The 22,027-nt window shown below is 35.3% G+C and overlaps 1 protein-coding gene across 5 annotated transcripts in view; it reads left to right on the top strand.

The window, feature by feature from the left end:
* Positions 1 to 22,027, top strand: part of CNKSR2 (connector enhancer of kinase suppressor of Ras 2) — a 269,164-nt gene that overhangs the window by 60,890 nt on the left and 186,247 nt on the right. For all 5 annotated transcript variants that reach the window (XM_054581133.1, XM_054581134.1, XM_054581135.1 and 2 more), the window contains exon 4: positions 12,045 to 12,132. In XM_054581133.1, the coding sequence (XP_054437108.1) occupies positions 12,045 to 12,132 (88 nt within the window). The remainder of the gene's footprint in view (positions 1 to 12,044; positions 12,133 to 22,027) is intronic.

The raw sequence follows: 22,027 nt of genomic DNA on the forward strand, positions 1-22,027 counted from the left end.
TCAAAATGCCTATTTTGTGTTATATCACAGTGAACAATTACATCAAATGCCATTTAACATTTTGGCCATAAAAATGAAATACGTACTTGTTGGGAAAAAAGACAGCCTTGTGATAACTTTAAAATCTTCAACTGAGATATTTAGTAAATTGAAAAAAGAAAGCTGAGCTTTATATTCTGAAGATCTTTCACAGAAAAGTTCAGCTCCAAGCTAACTTGCGTATAATGAGGATACTTTTAACAGTTTAAGTTTTTAAAAGGAAAGATGAAGATGAAGAAAAAAGAAAAAATTATTTGTCATGCTCAGGAATTTGGACTTAACACTGAAGACAGTGGGGGACTATTTAGGGTTTTGTGTTCAGATCTGTGAATTTTGAAGATTACTTGGTCTACAGTGTTGGGAAAGATTAGAGAGGAATAAGGCTAGAAGAAGGAAAACCAGTTAAGAGATTATTTTAGAAACTAATCATGCTGCTGCTACTGTTGGTGATTCTGACATTAATACCTCCAGCCACACTCAATAAAATAACCACAGAAGGGCTATCTGGTTTTTTTTTTAAGGATAGGAAAACTAGCACTTACAGAGGTTAAGTTCAAAACCAAATGGCAAGTAAGCAGTGGAGCCAGAATTCAATACAGACATCTGACTACAGAATTGACCCTCTTCACTGCTATTTATTGAGATTTTTAATTAATTAGAGAAGCAGCAGTGAGGATGGAAGAATATTGGAGATATTTATGTAGATAAGTACGACTTGTTGACAAGTAAGATCTAGAGACTGACCGAAAAGAAGATATTAAATAAAAGTTATATGACTTGGCTGAACTAGTGGATGGTAGTGCCATTATCAAAATAAGAGAAACAGGTTATGGTGGAAGACAAGTGTTGAGTTGAGTGCTGGGCTTCATAAATTTTGATAGCTGGAGAATATTTATGTGAGAAGGTCTGTAGAGTATTGCTGCTCATAATAGATATATGGTTGATAGAAATTTGGGAATAGTTAAAATATGGGTAATCATTAAAGTCATAGATATATCAATATGGTAGTCTAAGGAAAGTTATACGTTCTTCTTGCTCTGTTCTACTTATTTTCCATAACACTTAAATCCTTCTAACACACAACCTAATTTACTTATGTATTATTCCTAATGTTTTTGTCTAACTATTCTTTATGTTACATATGCTTGAAGACAGTAGGGATTTTCATCTGCTTTGTTCAGTGATATCTCTATTTAGAAGAGTTCCTATAGTGGATACTCAATAAATTCTTTTAAGTGAATTAAAAAGAACTGAGGTGAGGAATGAACTCTGTGGACACCAAAAACTGAAGGATGAATAGAAGTTCAGCTATGGAAAAAAAAATAAGATGTAACTAGAGAGGTAGGAGAGAATTAGTTGAGAGTGGTTTCATGGAAGCAAAGGCAGTAAAAAATTGTTGGTTCATTGTCTTTTTATTGAGATTTTAGTGTCACTTTAGTATTTCAATTTTATTAGATAAAATTGACATATAACATTGTATAAGTTTAAGGTGTACAATGTGATGGTTTGATACACATTTGATTTGCAAAATGATTACCACAATAAGGTTAGTTAAAACATTCATCACCTCACATAATTCCTGTGTGTGTGTGTGTGTGTGTGTGTGTGTGTGTGTGTGTGTGTAGAAGGACATTTAAGATGGCAGCAAGGAGTTTTAGGGAAAAAAGGAAGTGGTCAGTAGGGTCAAGTGCTGCTTTGAGATTAGTTAGGGTAAGGACTGAAAGTGTGTGAACTTACCAGCATCAGTTTAGTGTTTTTACTTAGAACTCATGAATTCTGGAATGTACAAATTTGTTGCAAGTTAAAGGTAAGTGAGAACTCCTCTTTGAAGAAATTTTTCTGTGAAATGCTTTGTTATTCTGGAGAGGTCTATATCATATTAACTTCCCCTTTGCATAGATTCTTAACATTTTAGAGGTTGATTGAACAGAGCAAAGGAAAATGATGAGTGCTACTTCTATATTTGGGAGCTTGACTTGGTTTCCTCCTCTTGCCATGCATTGTATAACTATCTTAACTGCTCTTTGACCAATATACATTTTAGAGGGTCTCAAAATAAAAAAAAAAAACACCAAAAAAGCAGTGTTCTCCATGACCATTCTTGAGTTCCTGCTGAAATACACCCTTGCAGTAATATAAAGAGCAGGGAGTTGAGAAAGAGTTGAGTTTCAACTCTGCCTCAAGCCCTGGGTAACCTTGAACTTCACTTCTGCTTTTTATTTTTATTTTTTTAGAATAAGGTTATAAGATCTATAGAATTTGAAATTCTCTTCGAAGCATTAATGTTCTATAATTCATTGACCTTGTTCACAAAAGCTACATAATGAGTATGCACAATTTATTTCCCTTTATGTAATCTCAAAGGATAAACCCTAACAAAACTAGTTAGTGACTTGTAAAATCATGATTTAAGTCCCTTTTTCTTCTCTAGATAAATTTAAATTTTTTGTGTGTTTTATTTTAAGTTCTAGAACAAAAACTAATCTATCTTTATGTTCTCTTCATACAAGGTTAAGAATATTTTTGTCTTTTTTAATATTTGTTTGCTTTTGGAGAATTTAGAACTTAAGTACTTAAAGTTCCATAGACATGCTGTTGACCATAATTCTTAATATTCTGATTTGTCAGTATAGATTTGCTTTAATTTGGAGTGTTCAAAATGGCCAGTGCAATCAAATATTGCCAAGCATTGTCTATAACCTTAGTTTACTCTTTTGGTATATAGTATGGTATAATTCTGCCAGTTAAATATGGTTATTTTGATGCAAAACAACTGGCTTAATTTTTTAAGTGATAATTTTTGGCATTAAAAATCTTATTATATTTTGGAGAGAACTTGCATGCAAAACAATATGATAGGATTTTATTGAAATTTTTATTTTTGTTACTTAAATGGGGAGAAAGCAAAAAGAAAATAAGTAAAAATCTTTAACTGTGGTTACTGAACTGGATACTTTACATGTCAGCTCATTGAAATCTCACAAAGCAAGTATCATTATCCCCGTTTTATATATGAAATCTTAAGTAACTTCCCTAAAGTCTTTCATCTAGTATGAAAATTATAATTTGAATCTATTTTTGTCTGACACTAAAGCCCTTCTTATTTCTCCTTTACCATGTTCCTTTGTCCTGCTACATCTCCTATTGAATACTGACTAATTATTAAGGATTTTGAGGAAGTGATCCTTAAGAATGAAGCATATATAAGCATTTATTTGCATGTTGGTATTTCTCTTCAAATTCTGAAGAGTACCATTTTTCTGTTTTTGTCCTTCATAATTCTAATTTCTATATAGAATTTTTATTTATTGAAAGTTTATTTCTCATTCTACTTTGAAGGCATCAATGAAATATCTTTTAATATCATTGAAAACCTTGAATGTTTAAGTCTTAAGAGGTTGGGTGCTAGGGAAAATGTTTACAATTCATACAAACTCCAATTTCAATGGAGCTTCCATTCAAATAAGATTTATTTTAAAAAACCAGCTCCTTACATTTCTTAACAAAAATAAAATCTAAGTCTAACAAAATTCCTTTTTTCCTCCAATTTTAAATATTGACTTGAATGAAACAGCAGACTTCCCCAGAGGAAAAGCCTCAGAGATGAATCACAGTTGGTAGCTCTACTGTTTATTTTCAATGCATGGTTTACTTGCCTATTTTTAACCTACATTCTGCTGTTTTTCACACCTTATCTTTCTTGCAGTTTTATATGGCTTTGCCAAATCAGTCTATACTTGGCGGTTTATAGGTCACTTTATATATCTTGTTGTACAGTAACATTATTAAGGTTATTCAAAAGCATAATTTATAGAAGTTTATTTTGCTATTTATTGTGAAAGTTTATTCTTTCCTCTTATTTTTAGCATAAATTCCTAATTCTGATTGTTCCTGAAATACCTTTCAAGACCATTCTATTTTGATGGGATTAATGATATATCTTTTTATATTACTGAAAATCTTTTAAAGTGTTTAAGGCATAAGAGTTAGGGTATATTAAAAAAGTCAACTAAATAAATTTGCAGATCTAATTGTCTTCATTGAACAGTTTATGAATTAGGCAATATCCCATTGAGCAAGCAGCAAGGAGTTCAGAGGAGCTGTAAAAATGAAAGGCTTTTATGGGCAGAAGTGGGGGGTGGGAATTACAAACAAAAGAATTATTTCAGAAAAGGTCACCTTTCCTTAGGGGCCAGGGACTTCAGAGGTCTTATCTGGCAGATTACCTCACTAGTGTTGATCAGAAAAATTCCAGGCAATCGGTTTAAAATTCCACTCTTGGGAGAGGCTGAAACCACCATTGTGTTGGTTTGTTGATATGGGACTTAGCACAAGTGACTCCATTTTGGGTCTATTGTTACTTCTTTAACAGGTGCTAAAGAAAAAAATATTTCTTTGAGAAAAATATAAGATTGCTGTGAAGTCTTTTGCCTTACATCAGAAAATGATTGAACTATTATCTTCTTAGATACTGCTGCTCATTGTTGTCGTGTCTTATTTCCTCTCATAACGCTCATTTTTCTTACTGGGCATCTCTTGTTCCAAACTGCCCTTCAGGTTTAGCAGTGAAGAAAAACAGTGAGGTCTTTCCAATTTTCATACTAACTTTATTAACATTTTGTCTTTCTTTATTAGCTTCTAATTTCTTTAGTATTTCTTAACAATCAGTAACCCTTTCATAAATGTAGTGCTTTTGTTTGAAAACATACAAAGAATAATTTCTTATAGGACAATAAACCTTTACACTAGAAAGAGGTATAAGCATTGTATTGTCCATGTGATTTAAGAAAATTGCTTAACTTTTAAGAACTAAATAGGATAGTTTCTCTAACAGCCATTTATTGATGAGCCAAGGATTTTATCTTTTTTAAGTATATTTTATTGATTATGCTATTACAGTTGTCCCATTCTTTTCTCTTCCCCTTTATCCCCCTCTGCCCAGTACCCCCATTCATCCAGCATTCCCCCCCTTAGTTCATGTCCATGGGTCGTACATATAAGTTCTTTGGCTTCTCCATTTCCTATACTATGTTTAACTTCCCCCCACCCCCGCAATCACAACACTGCTGTCCATGTCCAGGAGTCCTTTTTCCTTTTTGCTTGATCCCTCGACCCCTAACCTCCCCCTCCTTAGCTGTCATCCTGCCATCCTGCTCTCTATCTATGAGTCTGTCTCTATTTTGCTTATTAGTTCAGTTTGTTCATTAGATTCTACATATGAGTGAAATCCTATGGTATTTTCCTCTCTCTGACTGGCTTATTTCACTTAGCATAATGTTTTTGAGGTCCATAAATACTGTCACAAAGGGTAAATTTTTCTTATTTTTTTAGGTCTGAGTAGAATTCCATTGTGTAAATGTCCCATAGTTGTTTTATCCACTCATCTACTGATGGAATTTAATTTCCTTTACTTTAAAGTCACTGTATTCTTTTTGTAAGTAGCGTGAGCTCCAGCCTAGGTTTTCCTTACAGTTCAGAACAAATTCCTCTCTTTATTTTGCTTTGTATTTGAGCTGATTATGTTCAATTCTTCTATTGAGATTCATTCCTTTATTTCACAGATGACCATGAAGTCATGACTGGGTGATCATCTTTGGTACCTCACAGAGATTGGAACCCTGTCTGTCAGCTTTTTTTTTTAAATTTGTGAATATAGCCAGAATTGCCACACCAAACAATAGCATCTATTGGCTAAGAATGGTTCTTGCATGGTTGTATATGATTTGTCTTTAAAATGAAAACTTTAGGGGAATTCAGTACAAGAAAAAATCAGTGTAGCCCTAGGTATATGTTTTAATTTTTCCCAGTCTTCTCGACATTTAATCCTGAGCAAGAAGCTTGTTCTACTTGAAATATAAATGGTTAGGAAAGTGGATAAACATGCTTTGGAATTCAATTTGCTATAGGTATTCAATTATCAATTTACTTTTCTTTTGGCGTATTTTTAAGAACAAATAAGAATCTTTTAAGTATTTATGGGAAAATTCACACTCTTGAAGGAAGTTCTTGGATTCTATTAGTAAACTTTTACCATTTCAAACCTAGAAATGCAAACCCTCTATTAATGCCAGAGACAGTTTTGAATTCTTAATTAAAATGACAGTTTTTATGCTTTAATACAGCAAAAAAATGGTCTTCAGGTAATATTTTTAATTAATGGTTTTTCCTAGAAGTGCTTCTATTTTATATCATTTTTAAAAATAGTGGCATAGGGGCCTGACTTGCATTCTATATCATTTACTCATTTTAAGTATATAGTGGAATGAGTTTTAGTAAATTTAGATACAGGTATGCAACCATCTCTACAATTCAGGTTTAGAAAACTTCCATCAAGATAGTTTTTTCAATTGTTCAGTTACAATTGTCCCCGTTTTTACCCCCTTATTCTCCCCTGCCTTATCCAGTCCAACCTCCCACATTCAATCCCTTCCCCGAGTTGTCTTTGTCCATAGGTCCTTTATACATGTTCCTTGACAACCTTGCTCCTTCTTTCCCCCATTATCTCCCTTCTTCCTCCCCTCTTGTTACTGTCAGTTTGTTCTTTATTTCCATCAAGATAGATTTTTTAAGCTGGTCCTATTTAAAATAAACAAGTTAATTTTTTAAACTAATATCATAGATAAATTACATATATTTTTATAATTAATTTTATTTAATTCATAATGTCTTCTGTTTTAGTAATACATGTAAATGACAGTAATATAGGCATGTAAAAATATACTGAGTTTTGGAATAGGATAAACAGATTAGGGGAAGACAGCCCATAATAGATTGCGGTATACAGAATCATTTAGAAAACAGTATGTTAAAATCACTGGAAAAAGAAAGGGTAATTTGATAAATGGTACTGTGACATTTCATTAAGCTTTTGGAAAATAAATAATGATAGAACACTGCCTGATCACTAAAATCATTTTAGGTGTATCATTTACTTAAGTGGAAAACAAATTTATCAGAAAAAAATAGAAGAAAATATAGATAAAAATGGCTTCTAGATTCAAAAAACTTATTAAGTACTTTAAAACATGGATTAAAATAAAAGAAATACACTGTTTGACTTTGACAACATAAAATTGAAAGACATGACAAAGTATAAGACTGATGACAAACTAGGAAAAATACTTCCAACAAACAGATATGAAAAGCTGAGGGTTAATGTGTATTATGTGAATATTACATTTAAATTAAAAATAAAAAACACCAAAATGTAATAGATAATCATATGACAGTTCAAAAAAGAAAAAACAAATATTGCTGATAAGTTGTATATACCCAACAACAGAACTTCCAAGTACATGAAACAAAAACTGACAGAACCAGAATAGATAAATTCACAATTATAGTTGGCTATTTCATCTCCACTCTCAAGAAATGATAAAACTACTAGACAGAAAGTCAGTAAGAATTAGAGCTGATGAACAACACCATCAAACAACATGATATAATTGACATTTTTAGAGCATTTGATCCAACAATAGCAGAATACAAATTCTTTTCAAGTGCTTATAGAACATTTACCAAGATAGACCTGCATCATAAAACAAACTTCATTACATTTAAAAGAATTGAAATCAGAATGTCTTAACAATAACGGAATAAAACTAGAAATCAAACAACACACTTATTAATCCATGGATAAAAGAGGAAGTCTCAAGGGGAATAAAAATAAATACATTAAATAGAATGAAAATTAAATAAATAACTTGTGTGGCACACAACAAAAACAGTGCTGAAGGGAAAATATATAGCACCAATTACTTATATCAGGAAAAAATGTCAAATTAATTATTTAACCTTCCATGTCAAGAAAATATAAAAAATATTTGCTGATCAACTGGCATAAAGTTTGAATTAAGCAAGATGAATATGTTCTAGACATCTGTTGTAGAGTGTACCTACAGTAAACAGAACTGTCTTGTACACTTAAAATTTTGTTGAGAGTAGATCTCATGTTAAGTATTCTTACAATAAAATAAAATTAAAGAAAATAGAAAATAATAGCAAAATATGCCCAAAGCAAGCAGAAGGGAGCCAATAACAATGATAAAGGAGCAGAAAACTGTTCATTTTAGTGTTATTTACAATTGCCAAGGTAGGGAAGCAGTCCAAATGTCCATCAGTAGAAGAGTGGATAAAGCAACTATAAGACATTTACACAATGGAATCCTACTTGGCTGTAAATGAAGAAGAAAATTTCCTTCTTATAATTGTGCGAAGAGGTGAAGCATGTCTACCTGTACCTCCTTCTTGGCTGGAAGTCTATTTCTAATGAACTTACATGTTAAAATCTTTGACAAAATATTGGTAAATCATATTCAACTGAAAATAAATAGAATTTTACACAAAGACCAAGAGGGATTTATTCTAGGTATGCAAGACTGCTTCAACACTTGGAAATAAATCAGTGTATTCCACCAAATCAATGAGCTTATGAACAAATATCATATGATCCTTTCATTAATGTGAAAAAAGCATTTGGTGGAATCCTATACCCAGAGTGATAATACCTCAGCTGATAAAAATCATGTATAAAAAGCAACAGCTAACGTTATACTTCATTGTGGAAGGTTGAATGTTTTCCTCCTAAGAATGGAAATAAGGTAAGGCTGTGTACTCGCACCCTTACTATGTAGGAATGTATTGGAAGTAATATTCAGTGCAGTAGGCAAGAAAAGGAAATAAAAAGCATAGAGATTGGGAAGGAAAAAAATAAAACTTTCCCTATTTGCAGGTAATATGTGCCTGTGTGTAGAAAATTCCAAGATATTGACATACACACATGCTCATGGGATTCTAGTCATTATGAATTTCTGCCATCCCCCTGTGCTGCCCCAATGGTTTTCTTTGCAAGTGCTTTTGGAAATAAGAAACTAGTATCTCGGATGAACTGATGCCTGATATTGCTTTCTGATTACTTGCATTCTGTTTGTTGCTTTAAAGGAAAAGTAAAGACAAGACTGTTATACCTGTATTGCAGTTACGTAGTGTCATTTCTTATTAAAAATGATTTGATAACCAAAATTTGTATATTTAAAGCCTAACACCATTCTAATAAAGGCACACATTTTTTATAAATATTTGTTTCAAGCTCTTCAATCTTTATAAATTGGCAATCAATTTTCTTCAAATATCTGCAATAGTTCTTTAAATCAAGCTGACTTTTTTTATGTGCTCTAAACAAATAATTGTGAACTTATAATATGTTGAGTACTTTCATTTTGATTACTGGATCTCCATTTGATATTTCATTTGTATAACTCATTTGCAGTCTGAAAATTTTTTTAGTGCCAGTTCCTGACATATCGTGGGAAGTTCATTTTCTTTGCATTTTAATATATCTGAATCATGAAGAAAACATCATGAAAATAAATTAAAATTGAATTACCAAAAAGAGAAAATTCCAAGACAAAATATCTTTTAGAACTAGTAAGTAAATTTAGCAAAATTGTAGGATACAAAGTCTATACACAAAAATTAATGATATTCCTATATTCTAGCAATGAAAAATTGGAAACCAAAATTAAAAGCATGGTACAATTTATAGTTACCCCCCAAATAATGAGATGACTACATATAAATTTAGCAAAATTTCTACATGATCTGTATATTAAAGCTGTAAAACATTTATGTGTGAAATCAAACAAGACCTAAATAAATGGAGAGATATACTGTATTCATGTATTGGAAGACTCAGCTTGGTAAAGATGTCAGTTCTCCTCAAGCTTCCCTGTAGGTTTAAGGAAATTCACATGAAAACCCCAGCAGTATTTTTTATAACTATGTACAATACGATTCTAAAATTTATATTAAAAAGCAAAGGACCTAGAATAGTTAGGAAAAGAAATTAATTTACCTGATTTTTTAAGTATAATGTAACTTCAGCAATCAAAACTGTGGTATTGGTAGCAGGATAGACACATAGAAAATTCAGAACTATACCTTTATAAGTACAGCTAGCTGATTTTTGACAAAAAAGCAACGCAGTGGAGAATGGATAGTCTTTCAACAAATGGTGGTGGAACACTTGGATAGGCTTAGGTAAAAGTAAACCTTGACCCAACCTCACATCTTATATAAAAAAGTTACTAAAAATGAACCATAGATCCAAATGTAGAAAAATAAAATTATAAAACTTTTAGAAGAAAAAATGACTTACATTACAGTGAAGGTTTCTTAGGTATAACACCAGGAAAGAAATTATGGATAAATTCAAAGTCATTGAAAACTTTTGATTGGCTAAAGATCCTGTTTAAGAGAATGAAAAGCCAAGCCATTGGCTAAGAAGGAATATTATAGATAGCTTATTTCACAAAGGACTTGCATACAGAATGTATTTAAAACTCCCTAAACTCAATAGTAAGATTACCAAGAATCCAAATAGAAAATGTCCATAGGGTTTGAGCATATATTTCGCTAAAGAGTATATACACAGCAGATACGCAAATAAAGATGTTCAGCATCGTTACTGATTAGAAATTTATTAGAGGAATATTGATAACTATTAGATAGATATAGATAATGTATCACATATGAAAATGTATATAACTACTAGGGAAATTCAAATTATATCTGTGGTGATATGCCACTACATAGATACTAGAATGACCAAAACTTTAAAAATGTAAATGAAAAATCTGTTTTTAAAATATATAACCAATAACGGACCCCTCTCTTATATGGACACTTGTAACAGTGGGAGGTGCTTGAGTTGTAGAGTTTTATAGAAGAGAGTCATATTCAGTGTGTGCCATGACTTGTGTGGCTCACTTGGTTGTGTGTCATCCCACAAAGCAAAAGGTCACCGGTTCAATTCCCAGTCAACACACATGCCTAGGTTGCAGGCCCGGTCCCAGTTGGGGATGTTTCTCTTGCACATCAATGTTTCTGTCCCTCTCTTTCCCTCCTTTCCTCTCTCTCAAAATAAATGAAATCCTTTAAAAAAATCTGTTTGTAACCACAAAATAGTTCTATATAAACATTTCTAGTAAATTGCCTAAAGAGAGATTAATAGAGATGCAAAGCATTAAGATTCCAGTAATGTGACTAACATTTCACCTCCATAACTTATATTATATTTGTGATTGTGTTTGTTTCCCATAAACTAGGCCTCTCAAATCATATAAGCTTTGGCCTCACAAAAACCTGATTGGCATTCACAGGCAAGAGAGAAGATAAGGACTAATGTAAAACCACTGTGAATTCATTTGATGGCAAACCACTTGCTAGGAAACACTGCTGCTGTCTATAACAGTCTTGAAAATATAGATTTTATGCCAGTATATATTTATTATTTATATATCAACTTGTTCTTAAAAGAGTGTGAAGTGACATATTATTGGTTTAGTACAAGATAAAATCTAGGCGAGTTCATCAAGGCAGTAGCTTAGTACATGTGTGCTGGCCTCTGGAGCCAGAATTCCAGGGTATGAATACGAGCTTCAGCATGTACTAGTTGTCACCTAACCTTTTACTACCTCAGGTTCCTCATCTGTAAAATGAGAATAGTAATAGTGCATATCTTACAAAAGATGTTGTGAAAATTATTCAGTACATGTAAAGCATTTAGAACAGTACCTGACACATGCTAAATCCTCAGTAGGTTTTAGCTATCATTACTAACCCTTAATTGTGAGTATTTCAAAAAGATATTGTACTCAAAATCTTCACTTGATATTTGAAAGTAAATTAAAATGTTGTTTTTTACCAATATACTCTTTTTTGTTGATTTGTTTTAGATATAGTAAAGAGACCTTGTAAGAACTACCACAGAACTTCTAAATATTAAGAACTAAAAAAAGAGAGAAATTTGATGGAAAAACAAACATTATGTTTCTTGAATTTAATTTTCTTCCAAGAATTTCCCTCATTTTGTTAACTATGTCCTAAATATTTTTAACATCATAAACAACTTCATATTATTAAAAATCTTATTTTAGGCTATTGTACTTTTTGGAACATTTAAAAAATTGTTCCTCTTAATCACAGATTTTATTTTTCCTTTATAGGTCACCATTTGCTGCTGTCACAGACTATTCTGTTACAAGGAATAATGTCATACAGCTCTGCTTGGAATTGACAACAATCGTGCAACAGGTATTAGCAGACAAACTTTCCTTCTGTTAATTTATTGGCTCTTTCATATTCTATCAGTGATAAGTATTCCAATTTACTAAGACTTTTTAAGATACTGGTTTGGCATTTTCTTAGTCAAAGAAAAATGGTTCTAAAGAAACCAAATATGTAATAGTTCATTGGAAAATTATTCATATATCCCAATAAGCAAAGATTGTATTTACCAGAGGATGTAAAATTAAACTGAACCTCTAGAAGTATCATTATAATAAGATCTTACCTAATTAGTCTTTTAGTTTCATACTTTCAGTGGGGTTGACTGTATTGCTTTTCACAAAATTAAATTGCCCCATTTGTTGTTTTTTTTTAAATCCCAGGTAGCTTTATTTTTTTAATATTTTATTGTCATTCTATTACAGTTGTCACAATTTTTCCCTCATTGTTCTCCACTGCTCCACCCACCGTCAGTCCCCACACTATTGTTCATGTCCATGAGTCATTCATACATGTTCCTTGACTAGTCCCTTCCGCTTTTTTCGGCCGTTATCCTTCCTTCCCCCTCCCGTCTGGTCACTGTCAGCCTGTTCCATATCTCCATGCCTCTGGTTCTGTTTTGCTCGTTTGTTTTTGTTCATTGGGTTCCTCTTATAGGTGAGAACATATGGTATTTGTCTTTCAAAGACTGGCTTATTTCACTTAGCATAATAGTCTCCAGTTCCATCCATGCTATTCTGAAAGTTAGGAGCTCCTTCATTCTTTCTGCTGCGTAGTATTCCATTGTGTAAATGTACCACAGCTTTTTGATCCCCTCATTTACTGATGGGCACTTACCCTGTTTCCAGCACTTGACTGTTGTAAATAATGCTGCTATGAACATAGGGTTGCATAGGTTCTTTGAACTGGTGTTTTAGGATTCTTAGGGTATAATACCAGCAGTGAAATTGCCAAGTCAAAAGACAGTTCCATTTTTAGTTTTTTGGGGAAGTTCTATAATGTTTTTAACAATGGCTGCACCAGTCTACATTCCCACCAACAGTGCACTAGGGTACCCTTTTCTCTACATCCTTGCCAGCATTTGTTTGTTCATTTGTTTATCATGGCCATTCTGATTGGTGTGAAGCGGTATCTCATTGTGGTTTTAATTTGCTCCTCTCTGATGGCTAGTGATGCTGAGCATCCTTTCATATGTTTATGGGCTATCTGTATGTCGTCCTTGCACAAGTGTCAGTTCAGGTCCTTTGCCCATTTTTAATTGGATCATTTGTCCTCCTGGCACTGATTTGTATGAGTTCACTATATATTTTGGAGATCAAACCCCTGTCCAAGGTATCATAGGCAAATGTTTTTTCCCACACAGTTGGATCCCTTTTCATTCTGATGATGTTATCTTTAGCTGGTTTTTAATTTGATGTAGTCCCATTTGTTTATTTTTTCCTCTATTTCCCTTGCTCTAGGAGATATATTAGCAAAAATATTGCCACATGGGATATCTAAAATTTTACTGCCTACATTTTCCTCTAGGACTTCTATGTTGTCACGGCTTCTATTTAAGTCTTTTCTCCATCTTGAGTTTATTCTGGTGTAGGGTGTAAGTTGATGGTCTAGTTTCACTTTTTTGCATACACTTATCCATATCTCTCAACATCATTTATTGAAGAGTATTTTTACTCCATTTTATGCTCCTGCCCCCTTTGTCAAATATTAATTGACCATAGAGACTTGGGTATATTTCTGAGCTCTCTATTCTGTTCCATTGATCTATGTGTCTGTTCTTATGCTAGTACCAGACTGTTTTGATTACAGTGGCCTTGTAGTATAGTTTGATATCAGGTATTGTGATCCCTCCTACTTTGTTCTTCTTTGTCAAGAATGCTGAGACTATTCAGGGTCATTTTTGGTTCCATATGAATTCTTGAAATATTTGTTCTAGATCTGTGAAATATGCCTATATAAAATACCACTATATTTTATAGTGGATTGCTTTGTGTAGTATGGACCTTTTAATGGTGTTAATTCTTCCAACCCATGAAAATGGTGTATACTCCCATTTATTTGTATCTTGCTTAATTCATTTCATCAGTGTTCTATAGTTTTATGAGTACAGGTCTTTTACCTCCTTGGTTAAGTTTATTCCTAGATACTGTATTTTTGTTGTTGCTTTAGTAAATGGTATTTTTTTTCCTAGTTTCTGTTTCTGATATTTCATTGTTGGTTTACAAGAATGCCTTTGATTTCTGAATATTGACTTTGTATCCTGCTGTTTTGCCAAATTCACTTATTAGGTCAAGGAGTTTTTTGGTGTAGCCTATAGGGTTTTCTATATACACTATCATGTCATCTTCAAATAATGACACTTTTCCTTCCTCCTTCCCCATTTGAGTGCCTTTTATGTCTTCTTGTCTGATCGCTGTGGCTAGAACTTCCAATATTATGTTGAATAAAAGTTGTGAAAGCAGACACCCTTGTCTTGTTCCTGATCTTAGGGGGAAAGCTTTTAGCTTTTGCCCATTGAGCATGATGCTGGCTGTTGGTTTCTCTTAATCCATTTACATTTAAGCTTATTATTGATAGGTACTTATTCATTGCCGTTTTTCCCCCTTTGTGCCTATGTTCCTCTCTAACTCACTCTTTTTCTTCATTTTCTTAAAGCAGTCCCTTTAGCATCACTTGCAGTGTTGATTTGGTGGAGGAATATTCTTTTAGCCTTCGTTTGTCTGGGAAACTCCTTATTTTGCCTTCCATTTTAAATGAGAGCCTTGCTGGGTAGAGTAGTCTTTGTTGTAGGCCTTTGCTTTTCATGACTTGGAATACTTCCTGCCATCCCCTTCTGGCTTGTGGTGTTTCTGTTGAGTAATCAGCTGATAGCCTTCTCAGAGCGCCCTTGTATGTTACCAGCTGTTTCTTCTTTGCTGCCTTTAAGATTCTCTCTTTGTCTTTGAATTTTGCCATTTTAATTATGATGGGTCTTGGAGTAAGCCTCTTTGGGTTCCTCTTGATTGGGACTCTCTGTGATATCTGGACTTGCATGACTTTTTCTCTCATCAAGTTAGGGAAGTTTTCTGTCATTACTTTTTCAAACGGGTTTTTTATCTCTTGCTCCTCTTCTCCGTCTGGTATCCCTATGATACGAGTATTATTATATTTCATGTTGTCCTGTAGCTCCCTAAAACCCTCTTCGATCTTTTGAATGTTTTTTCACTTTGTTGCTCTGTCTGGGAATTTTTTTCCTACATTCTAGCTCAGTGATTCGATCCTCTGCTTCATCTAGCCTGATTTTAATTCCTTCTAACATAGTCTTAATTTCACATATTGTATTATTCATTTCCTCCTGGCTCTTATTGATAGTTTCTATGTCCTTTTTCATGTGGTGTAGTTCACAGTAAGTTCCTTGTATCTTCCATGGAGTTCCTCGTAGTTCTCACTGAGCTCCTTGAGCATCCATATAACCGTTATTTTGAACTCAGTGTCTGATAGTTCGCTTGCCTCAATTTCATTTAGCACTCTTTCCTTTCTGGGGATTCCTCCTTTCCTTTCGATTGGGGATTGTTTCTTTGTCTCCCCATTTTAGGGGAGACTTCTTGTTTGTTTCTGCATATTAGATTGATCTGCTTTGACTCCCTGTCTTCTTGGTATGACCTTTTGTGGTAGGAGACCTGTGGAATTCAGTGATACAGTCTCCTCAGTCTCCTGAGACTGATGCTCTTGGGATGCCCTTTATGCTTTTTATGTGGACTCTTACATTGTAATTGGGTTTTGGTTGGTGTTGGGTCATTCTTTGGTGAGTCCTTCCCTCTGGCCGGCTGACTGAGAGTCACTCCACCCACCATGTCCTGTATGCTGTTGTAAAGGTACTGCCAGAACAAAACCAAAAAACCCAGGAAATAAACCCACACCCACCAAAATGACCCCCACCCACCACCACACTATCAATAGCAAATGAGCAAATATTAATAAAGGTATAAAGAGATTAAGACTATTATAAGAAAGGAAAATGAGATGACTACCTGAAAGAAAAATGATTTTGAGAGTGTAGAGGGAGGAGAAATAATAATAGTAGGGAATAGAAACAAGGCAAAGAAAAAAAAGAAAACAAAATTTAGATTGTAAATAAAAAAAGGGAAGGAAGAAGGCAGAATGGAGTAAGAGAAGGGAAGTATATAGTATTAAGTTTAAACAAGAATTTTAAAAATGCATATTGAAAAAAATAGGAACCAAATTGGAGGAAAACATCTACCATGCAGTATCGACAGCAAATGAGCAAAGATCGATATAGATGGGATGGGAATAAGAGAGAAACAAGAAAGAAAAGCTTAAGAGATGTCTAGAGGGGGAAAAAAGTGATTTTGAGAGGATACAGGGAGAATGATACTAAGGGTGAGGAATGAAAACCAGTCTAAGACAAGGAAAAGTTAAAATTTAAAACAAAAACAAAAGAGCAGGAATAAAGCAAAATGGAGTAAGAGAGGGGAATGGTAAACTTTGAAATACAAAAATAGTGAGGACCTAGAAATAAAATTGAACAAATGCAACAACCACCACCATATCCACAGCCAACAAGCAAAGATTGATAGAGGTGGAGAGAGAATAAGGTTATTTTAAGAACAGAGCAAAGAATGTGAGATGACTAATGACAAGAAAAATGATTTCGAGAGGCTGAAGTCAGGAGAAATAGTAAGAGTGTGGGATAGAAACAAGTTGTAGGAGAGAAAAAATAAAATTTAACACAAAAATAAGAAGAAGGAAGAAGGTAGAATGAAGTAAGATAAGGGAAGAGCAAACTGTGAGATTTGAAATAAACTGAAATATAAAAACTAGTGCCATAATAGGCACAAACTTGAAGGAAAAGAAATGAATGTTAAAAAACTATGCAGGAGAGCAAATAACGAAATCCATAAAGACCGCGATGGAATTCGTCTCAATTGAATCTAGTGTTTGCCCCGAGAAAGAAGAAGAGAAAAAGAAAGTCTTCTCTTTCTGGATATGCCCCGTTAATGTCAGATGGTGTCCTAGGCTAGCACTAGGCAGCCTGTCCGAGAGTATAAGCGATCCACAGTCTGTGGCTGCATCCTTCAGGTTTGGCTGGACACCCTGCTCTGCCCTGCCAGTTTTCCATCAGCCCTGGGCCCTGGAGTGGTTCCTTTAATGACCCGAGAGGACTGACAGTACCTTCTCCACCTGCCTTCAGAGGGGGCCTCTAGTGCATTTGTGAGGGTGGGAACCCTGGGTCACCCCGGGGGGGCACTATTCAGTCTTCAGGGAAGAAGGTTGGAGTGTTTGTCCCTTCACCGCACATCTTGGTCTGTCCCACATTCTTTCCAATATTGTATAGTTTCTGGTGAATTAGCTGTCCGTTTCCTGAGAGGGGCCAGTCTGTGTGAAAGGGGTATCTCTTTCCTGCTTGGTGCAGACAGCAGCTCTGTCTAGATGCTCAGGCTGGGCAGGGCCCTGACCCCCCCTTGTTGCACCTGTCTCTAACCTCTCTGCTCTGCTGGGTTTAGAGGAATAGCATAGCTCGTAGTGTCTGGTAAAAGCCCCTTTCAGAGCCTTTTCTCCTTTTCCCTGTGGAAATGCACCAGTCAGGAGGCTCCTGAGCTGGGCCTCAATGATCTGCAGAGTCTGTAGTCCCACAGGTGAGCGCTGGGCTCACCTGTCTGTGAGTGGACCTGCCTGACTGCAGCAAATCTCAGGCATTCAGCACCCGGCCATCCAGTCTTCCCAGCCTTCTGCTCTCTTGCAGGAGGCTCAGGTCTGAATTCTCCACTCCGAACAGTCCCCTGCTTGCCAGTCATGCTGGGTTGGGCCCCACAGTCCCTTCAGCAACTCTACCCCTCTGAGTTCTTTGTTAGCAGAGCCGCTTTGCATGTGCACATGTGCACACGTGCACACGAGCACTGGATCCCTGCCAAATCTCACGTCTCGCCTCAGTTCCTCTTTTAAAAGAGTTTCTGTGTGGCACCCATGATACAGCATCAAGCCCTGGGTGGGTGAGGACGGCCTGTTCTCCACGCTCTCCTGCTCCCCAAAAGACAGAGTCTCTCCTGGTTATGGTTGGCCACTGCTTGTCAGAGCCTCTGACATTTTAGATATAGTTTCTCTCTGGATCTCTCCTGGATGGCAGTGGGAAACAGTCCTGCAGTGACGCTATAACATGGGGCAGCGGAGGGCTGCTTTTCCCGCTCCCTCTGGAGAGTTTCAGCCTTGGGCGCGCCTGCTCCCGCCTGCTGTTTCTGGGGCCAGCACCTTGCCAGCAACCTCTATCCACCCCCAGAGCTCAGCGCTCCTGAGCCAATCCACAACCACTCTGAATTTGTGGCCAGAAGCACCGGGCTGGGCAGCAGTGGCGGCAGTTGTTCTGCTTGGAGAGCCCCGGCTGCCTGCTTCCAGGTGCCCTGCAGGCAGGCAGGCACTTGCCCACTCATACACTCTCCACACTCTCATCCACATACCCACTCATGCAGACATGCTCTCTCTCTCCCCACTAGATTTTCGAGTTGATTGCTCTGTGGTTTAACTGCAAGACCAGTCCAGGTCTGCGAGCAAATGGACAGAGCTTCCAGCTACTGTGCAGCCATCTTGGATCCTCCACTAAATTGCCCCATTTGGATAATGATCTGAGACTTTTCCTCTGAGACACTATTATTTCCTTATTAGTACAATTATTAGTTTCACTTATATAGGTAAACATACAAACAAATATACACAATAGCCTTAAAGGCACATGAACCACTTACCTGACCTGATTTTTTTTACTTTGAATATTATCTTAGTCAGGGATCCCCAAATCCAGTGCCTTCAGGCTTGCAATAGCTAATATAAAAATGTATAAACCAAGCCTGGCATAAGATATGGAGAAATGGTAGAGGGGTTAATTAGCTAGTACATATCCTGCAAACATTTATTTAAATCTAATAACAAAAACACCTCTGAGAGATTTGAGGCCTGAAGCCACCACTCTGTGTCCGACTGATGTCGGCCTCTTGCTGCTGCTGTCAGGGTGTCATTATTTGTTAAGCTATTCAATGATGCAGAAACAGGGAACGCAGAGGATGAAATGTGACAATACAAAGATTATTGGGGAAATTTGTGATTTAATTTATCCTTCTACTCCCTATCTTTTATCACCAGGGATAATTAAGAGTTTCTTATATTGCCTGTACTTTGTCAAACAAATAAGAAATTGTATTAATATAGATTTAAATGCTTCAGTATATGTTTTTTATTTTCTCAACTTTTCATACCTGAGAAACTCATACTTCTTGTCAGTTCTATGAGAATGCAGTCCATCTCATGTCAAACTTACAAAATAACTTCATTTCCCAGAATAATTATGACAGAAAGTGGGTATTTTTCTTGTGTCGCTTCCAAACATCTGGATCTGGATGGCCAGTTTAAGGTTTACTTTTGAGTAATAGGCCAAAACTCTCTGTTTACCTTATAAACCAAGACTGCAATCCTAAATGGCAACTATGATAGTATTTCTTGAAAATCTTGAAGGAGGGTACTCAGTTGTATTCGTTTTCACTTAATTCATACATACCTAATGTTTTCCCATATCAAGATGGGTTAAACAGAGTGATCTTGGGAAAAAAGTTACCTTTCCTTTAACTTTTATGTATAGAGTGAGGTCAGAAATAGCGTTAACCAATGTCACCACTGTAAATTCAATGAAAATTTTAAAAAAACTAAGAAATGGAGTTTTCCATGTTTAGAAATCAAAGATTCCTGAACAAACTTCTGTCACTCTCACCTTTAGATGTTCCATTGAGAAGAATATCCAAAATGATCTTCAGTAAATTAAGATTTCCTACAGAGAAATGTATAGTGGTAGAAGTGCCGTTTGTGTCAGATATGACTAACCCACCGATTCCACTATTTTAAAAACTTACCATATAAGTAACAAGTGATTCAGTTTTTGTTTCCAGAATGTATGAACACCTATTGACAACTACTTCATAGAAAATACATGCCATTCTGCCCTGGCTGGTGTGGCTCAGCAGATTGAGCACTGGGCCTGCAAACCAATGGGTCACTGGTTCGATTCCCAGTGTAGGGCACATGCCTGGGTTGCAGGCCAGGTCCCCAGCAGGGTGTGCACAATGCAACCACACATCGATGTTTCTCTTCCTCTCTTTCTCCCTCTCTAAGAATAAATAAATAAAATCTTAAGGGGAAAAAAACGCAAAAATATCTTGCTCTTGTTTACCAGGCTTTAAAAGAAAAAGAAAAGAAAAGAAAATACATGCTGTTCTTTTATTGCCCCAGATTTTTGTGGGTGCTCTCAATAGGACCTTTTGACAGCTACATTATTTGACTCAACATTCTCTTTAGGAATCTTACTTCAAGACATAATGAGTTTAAGTTTTTCTATTTACAGATCAGGAAACATTAGATAAAATAAAAAGAGATGCTTACACGTTGAACTTTTAAAGTACATTCTGTCTTGGCCAAACATGAAATTACTTCAAATAATTGAAATACTCCAATATCCTCCACCCACTGTATACTGTTTTGAAGAGGATGTCTTACCCTTCTTAGGACATTTTGCTCTAACATTATCTATTTCTGGTTTTTTTTTCAAGTTTAGTAGCTCATAACACGTATTGCAGTTCCTTCTACTCCATTCTCATTTTCCTGTAACATGTCCTGTTTCACATGTCACCTTTAAGATGCTTCAAACAAAAACCTCTACGCGTGGGTGTTCTTGGTTCTTGCCTTGCTTTGCTTACCCTATCCCAAATTCTTCCTGACCTGATACCTTAATCCATCTACTTTAGGTCTTTTCTATTATACCTTAAAGGATATATTAGATGAAGTTTCTCTTAATAAAGAATATCTTTACCCAGATTGCTGTGGCTCAATGGGTTGGGTGTCCTTCTGCAAACTGAAAGGCCGCTGGTTGGATTCCTGCTCAGGGCACATGCCTGCGTTGTGACCTAGGACCCTGGTTGGGGTCATGCGAGAGACAACCAAGCCATGCTTCTCTCCCCATCTTTCTCCCTCCCTTTCCCTCTCTAAAAATAAATAAATACAATCTTTTAAAAACAATATCTTCATGGCATCCTGATTTAATCTACTTATAAGTATAGAATCGATCACTTTCAGACTAGTCATCTCAAAGCCCAGCTCCAATTTTGTCATTTTGCAATCTTCCAGATTTCCTATTTGATTGCAAACCTCTCCATTTGAAATTCAACGGGCTCAAAATATAGGCCTAACATAATTTTAGTTTTATTTTTTCAGTACTACCATGTATCTCAGTTGTATTCTAGTTCATGTCCATGACTAATTGTTCATAAAGTAGATTTTGCATTTTCATCTTTTTATGTTATGAGGCCTCCTCAGAACATACCCCATATATCTTTTTATCCTTACCTGTTAAAATGATGTCATATGTTTAAGGCCTCTAGGAAACGCTACCTCATTCATGAAACTTTTACACAACTGTTAGTACTTCCCCCCTACTTTGAGCATTTGTACTTAATATAATCAGTTCTTCTTTCTTTCTCCATACTTTTTCAATTAGTTTATGATTGTATTTTGTTCCTATTGTTGATTTATTAGCTGTAATTCTTTGTTGTCTGAGCAGAGGTAGAAATCCCTTAAACTTACTTTACATAGCATTTCACATCTCGTCTGACTGTTGTTTTCTGCAGTGAATAATATTTATCTGACTTCCATTAGACTGTAAACTCCTTGAAGATAGGAAGAGTGTCTTGCTCATTTTCATATATACTTGGTTCTCATTACATACTTGTTAAAATAAATTGACCTGAGCCCTAATTATCCCGAGGTTAGCACCTGTTGTCTGTACTCTTCTAAGAAAAATTTAAAATTAAATACTTGAATTGTTACTCATTTTTATTTCATCTCCTATGTAGAAGCTACAGTTGTCCTTGCTATTCATGTAAGAACACCA

Source organism: Pteronotus mesoamericanus, unplaced genomic scaffold (genome assembly GCF_021234165.1).
Source record: "Pteronotus mesoamericanus isolate MK-2021 breed Mesoamerican mustached bat unplaced genomic scaffold, CSHL_Meso_final contig_65, whole genome shotgun sequence".
Lineage (NCBI taxonomy): Eukaryota > Metazoa > Chordata > Mammalia > Chiroptera > Mormoopidae > Pteronotus > Pteronotus mesoamericanus.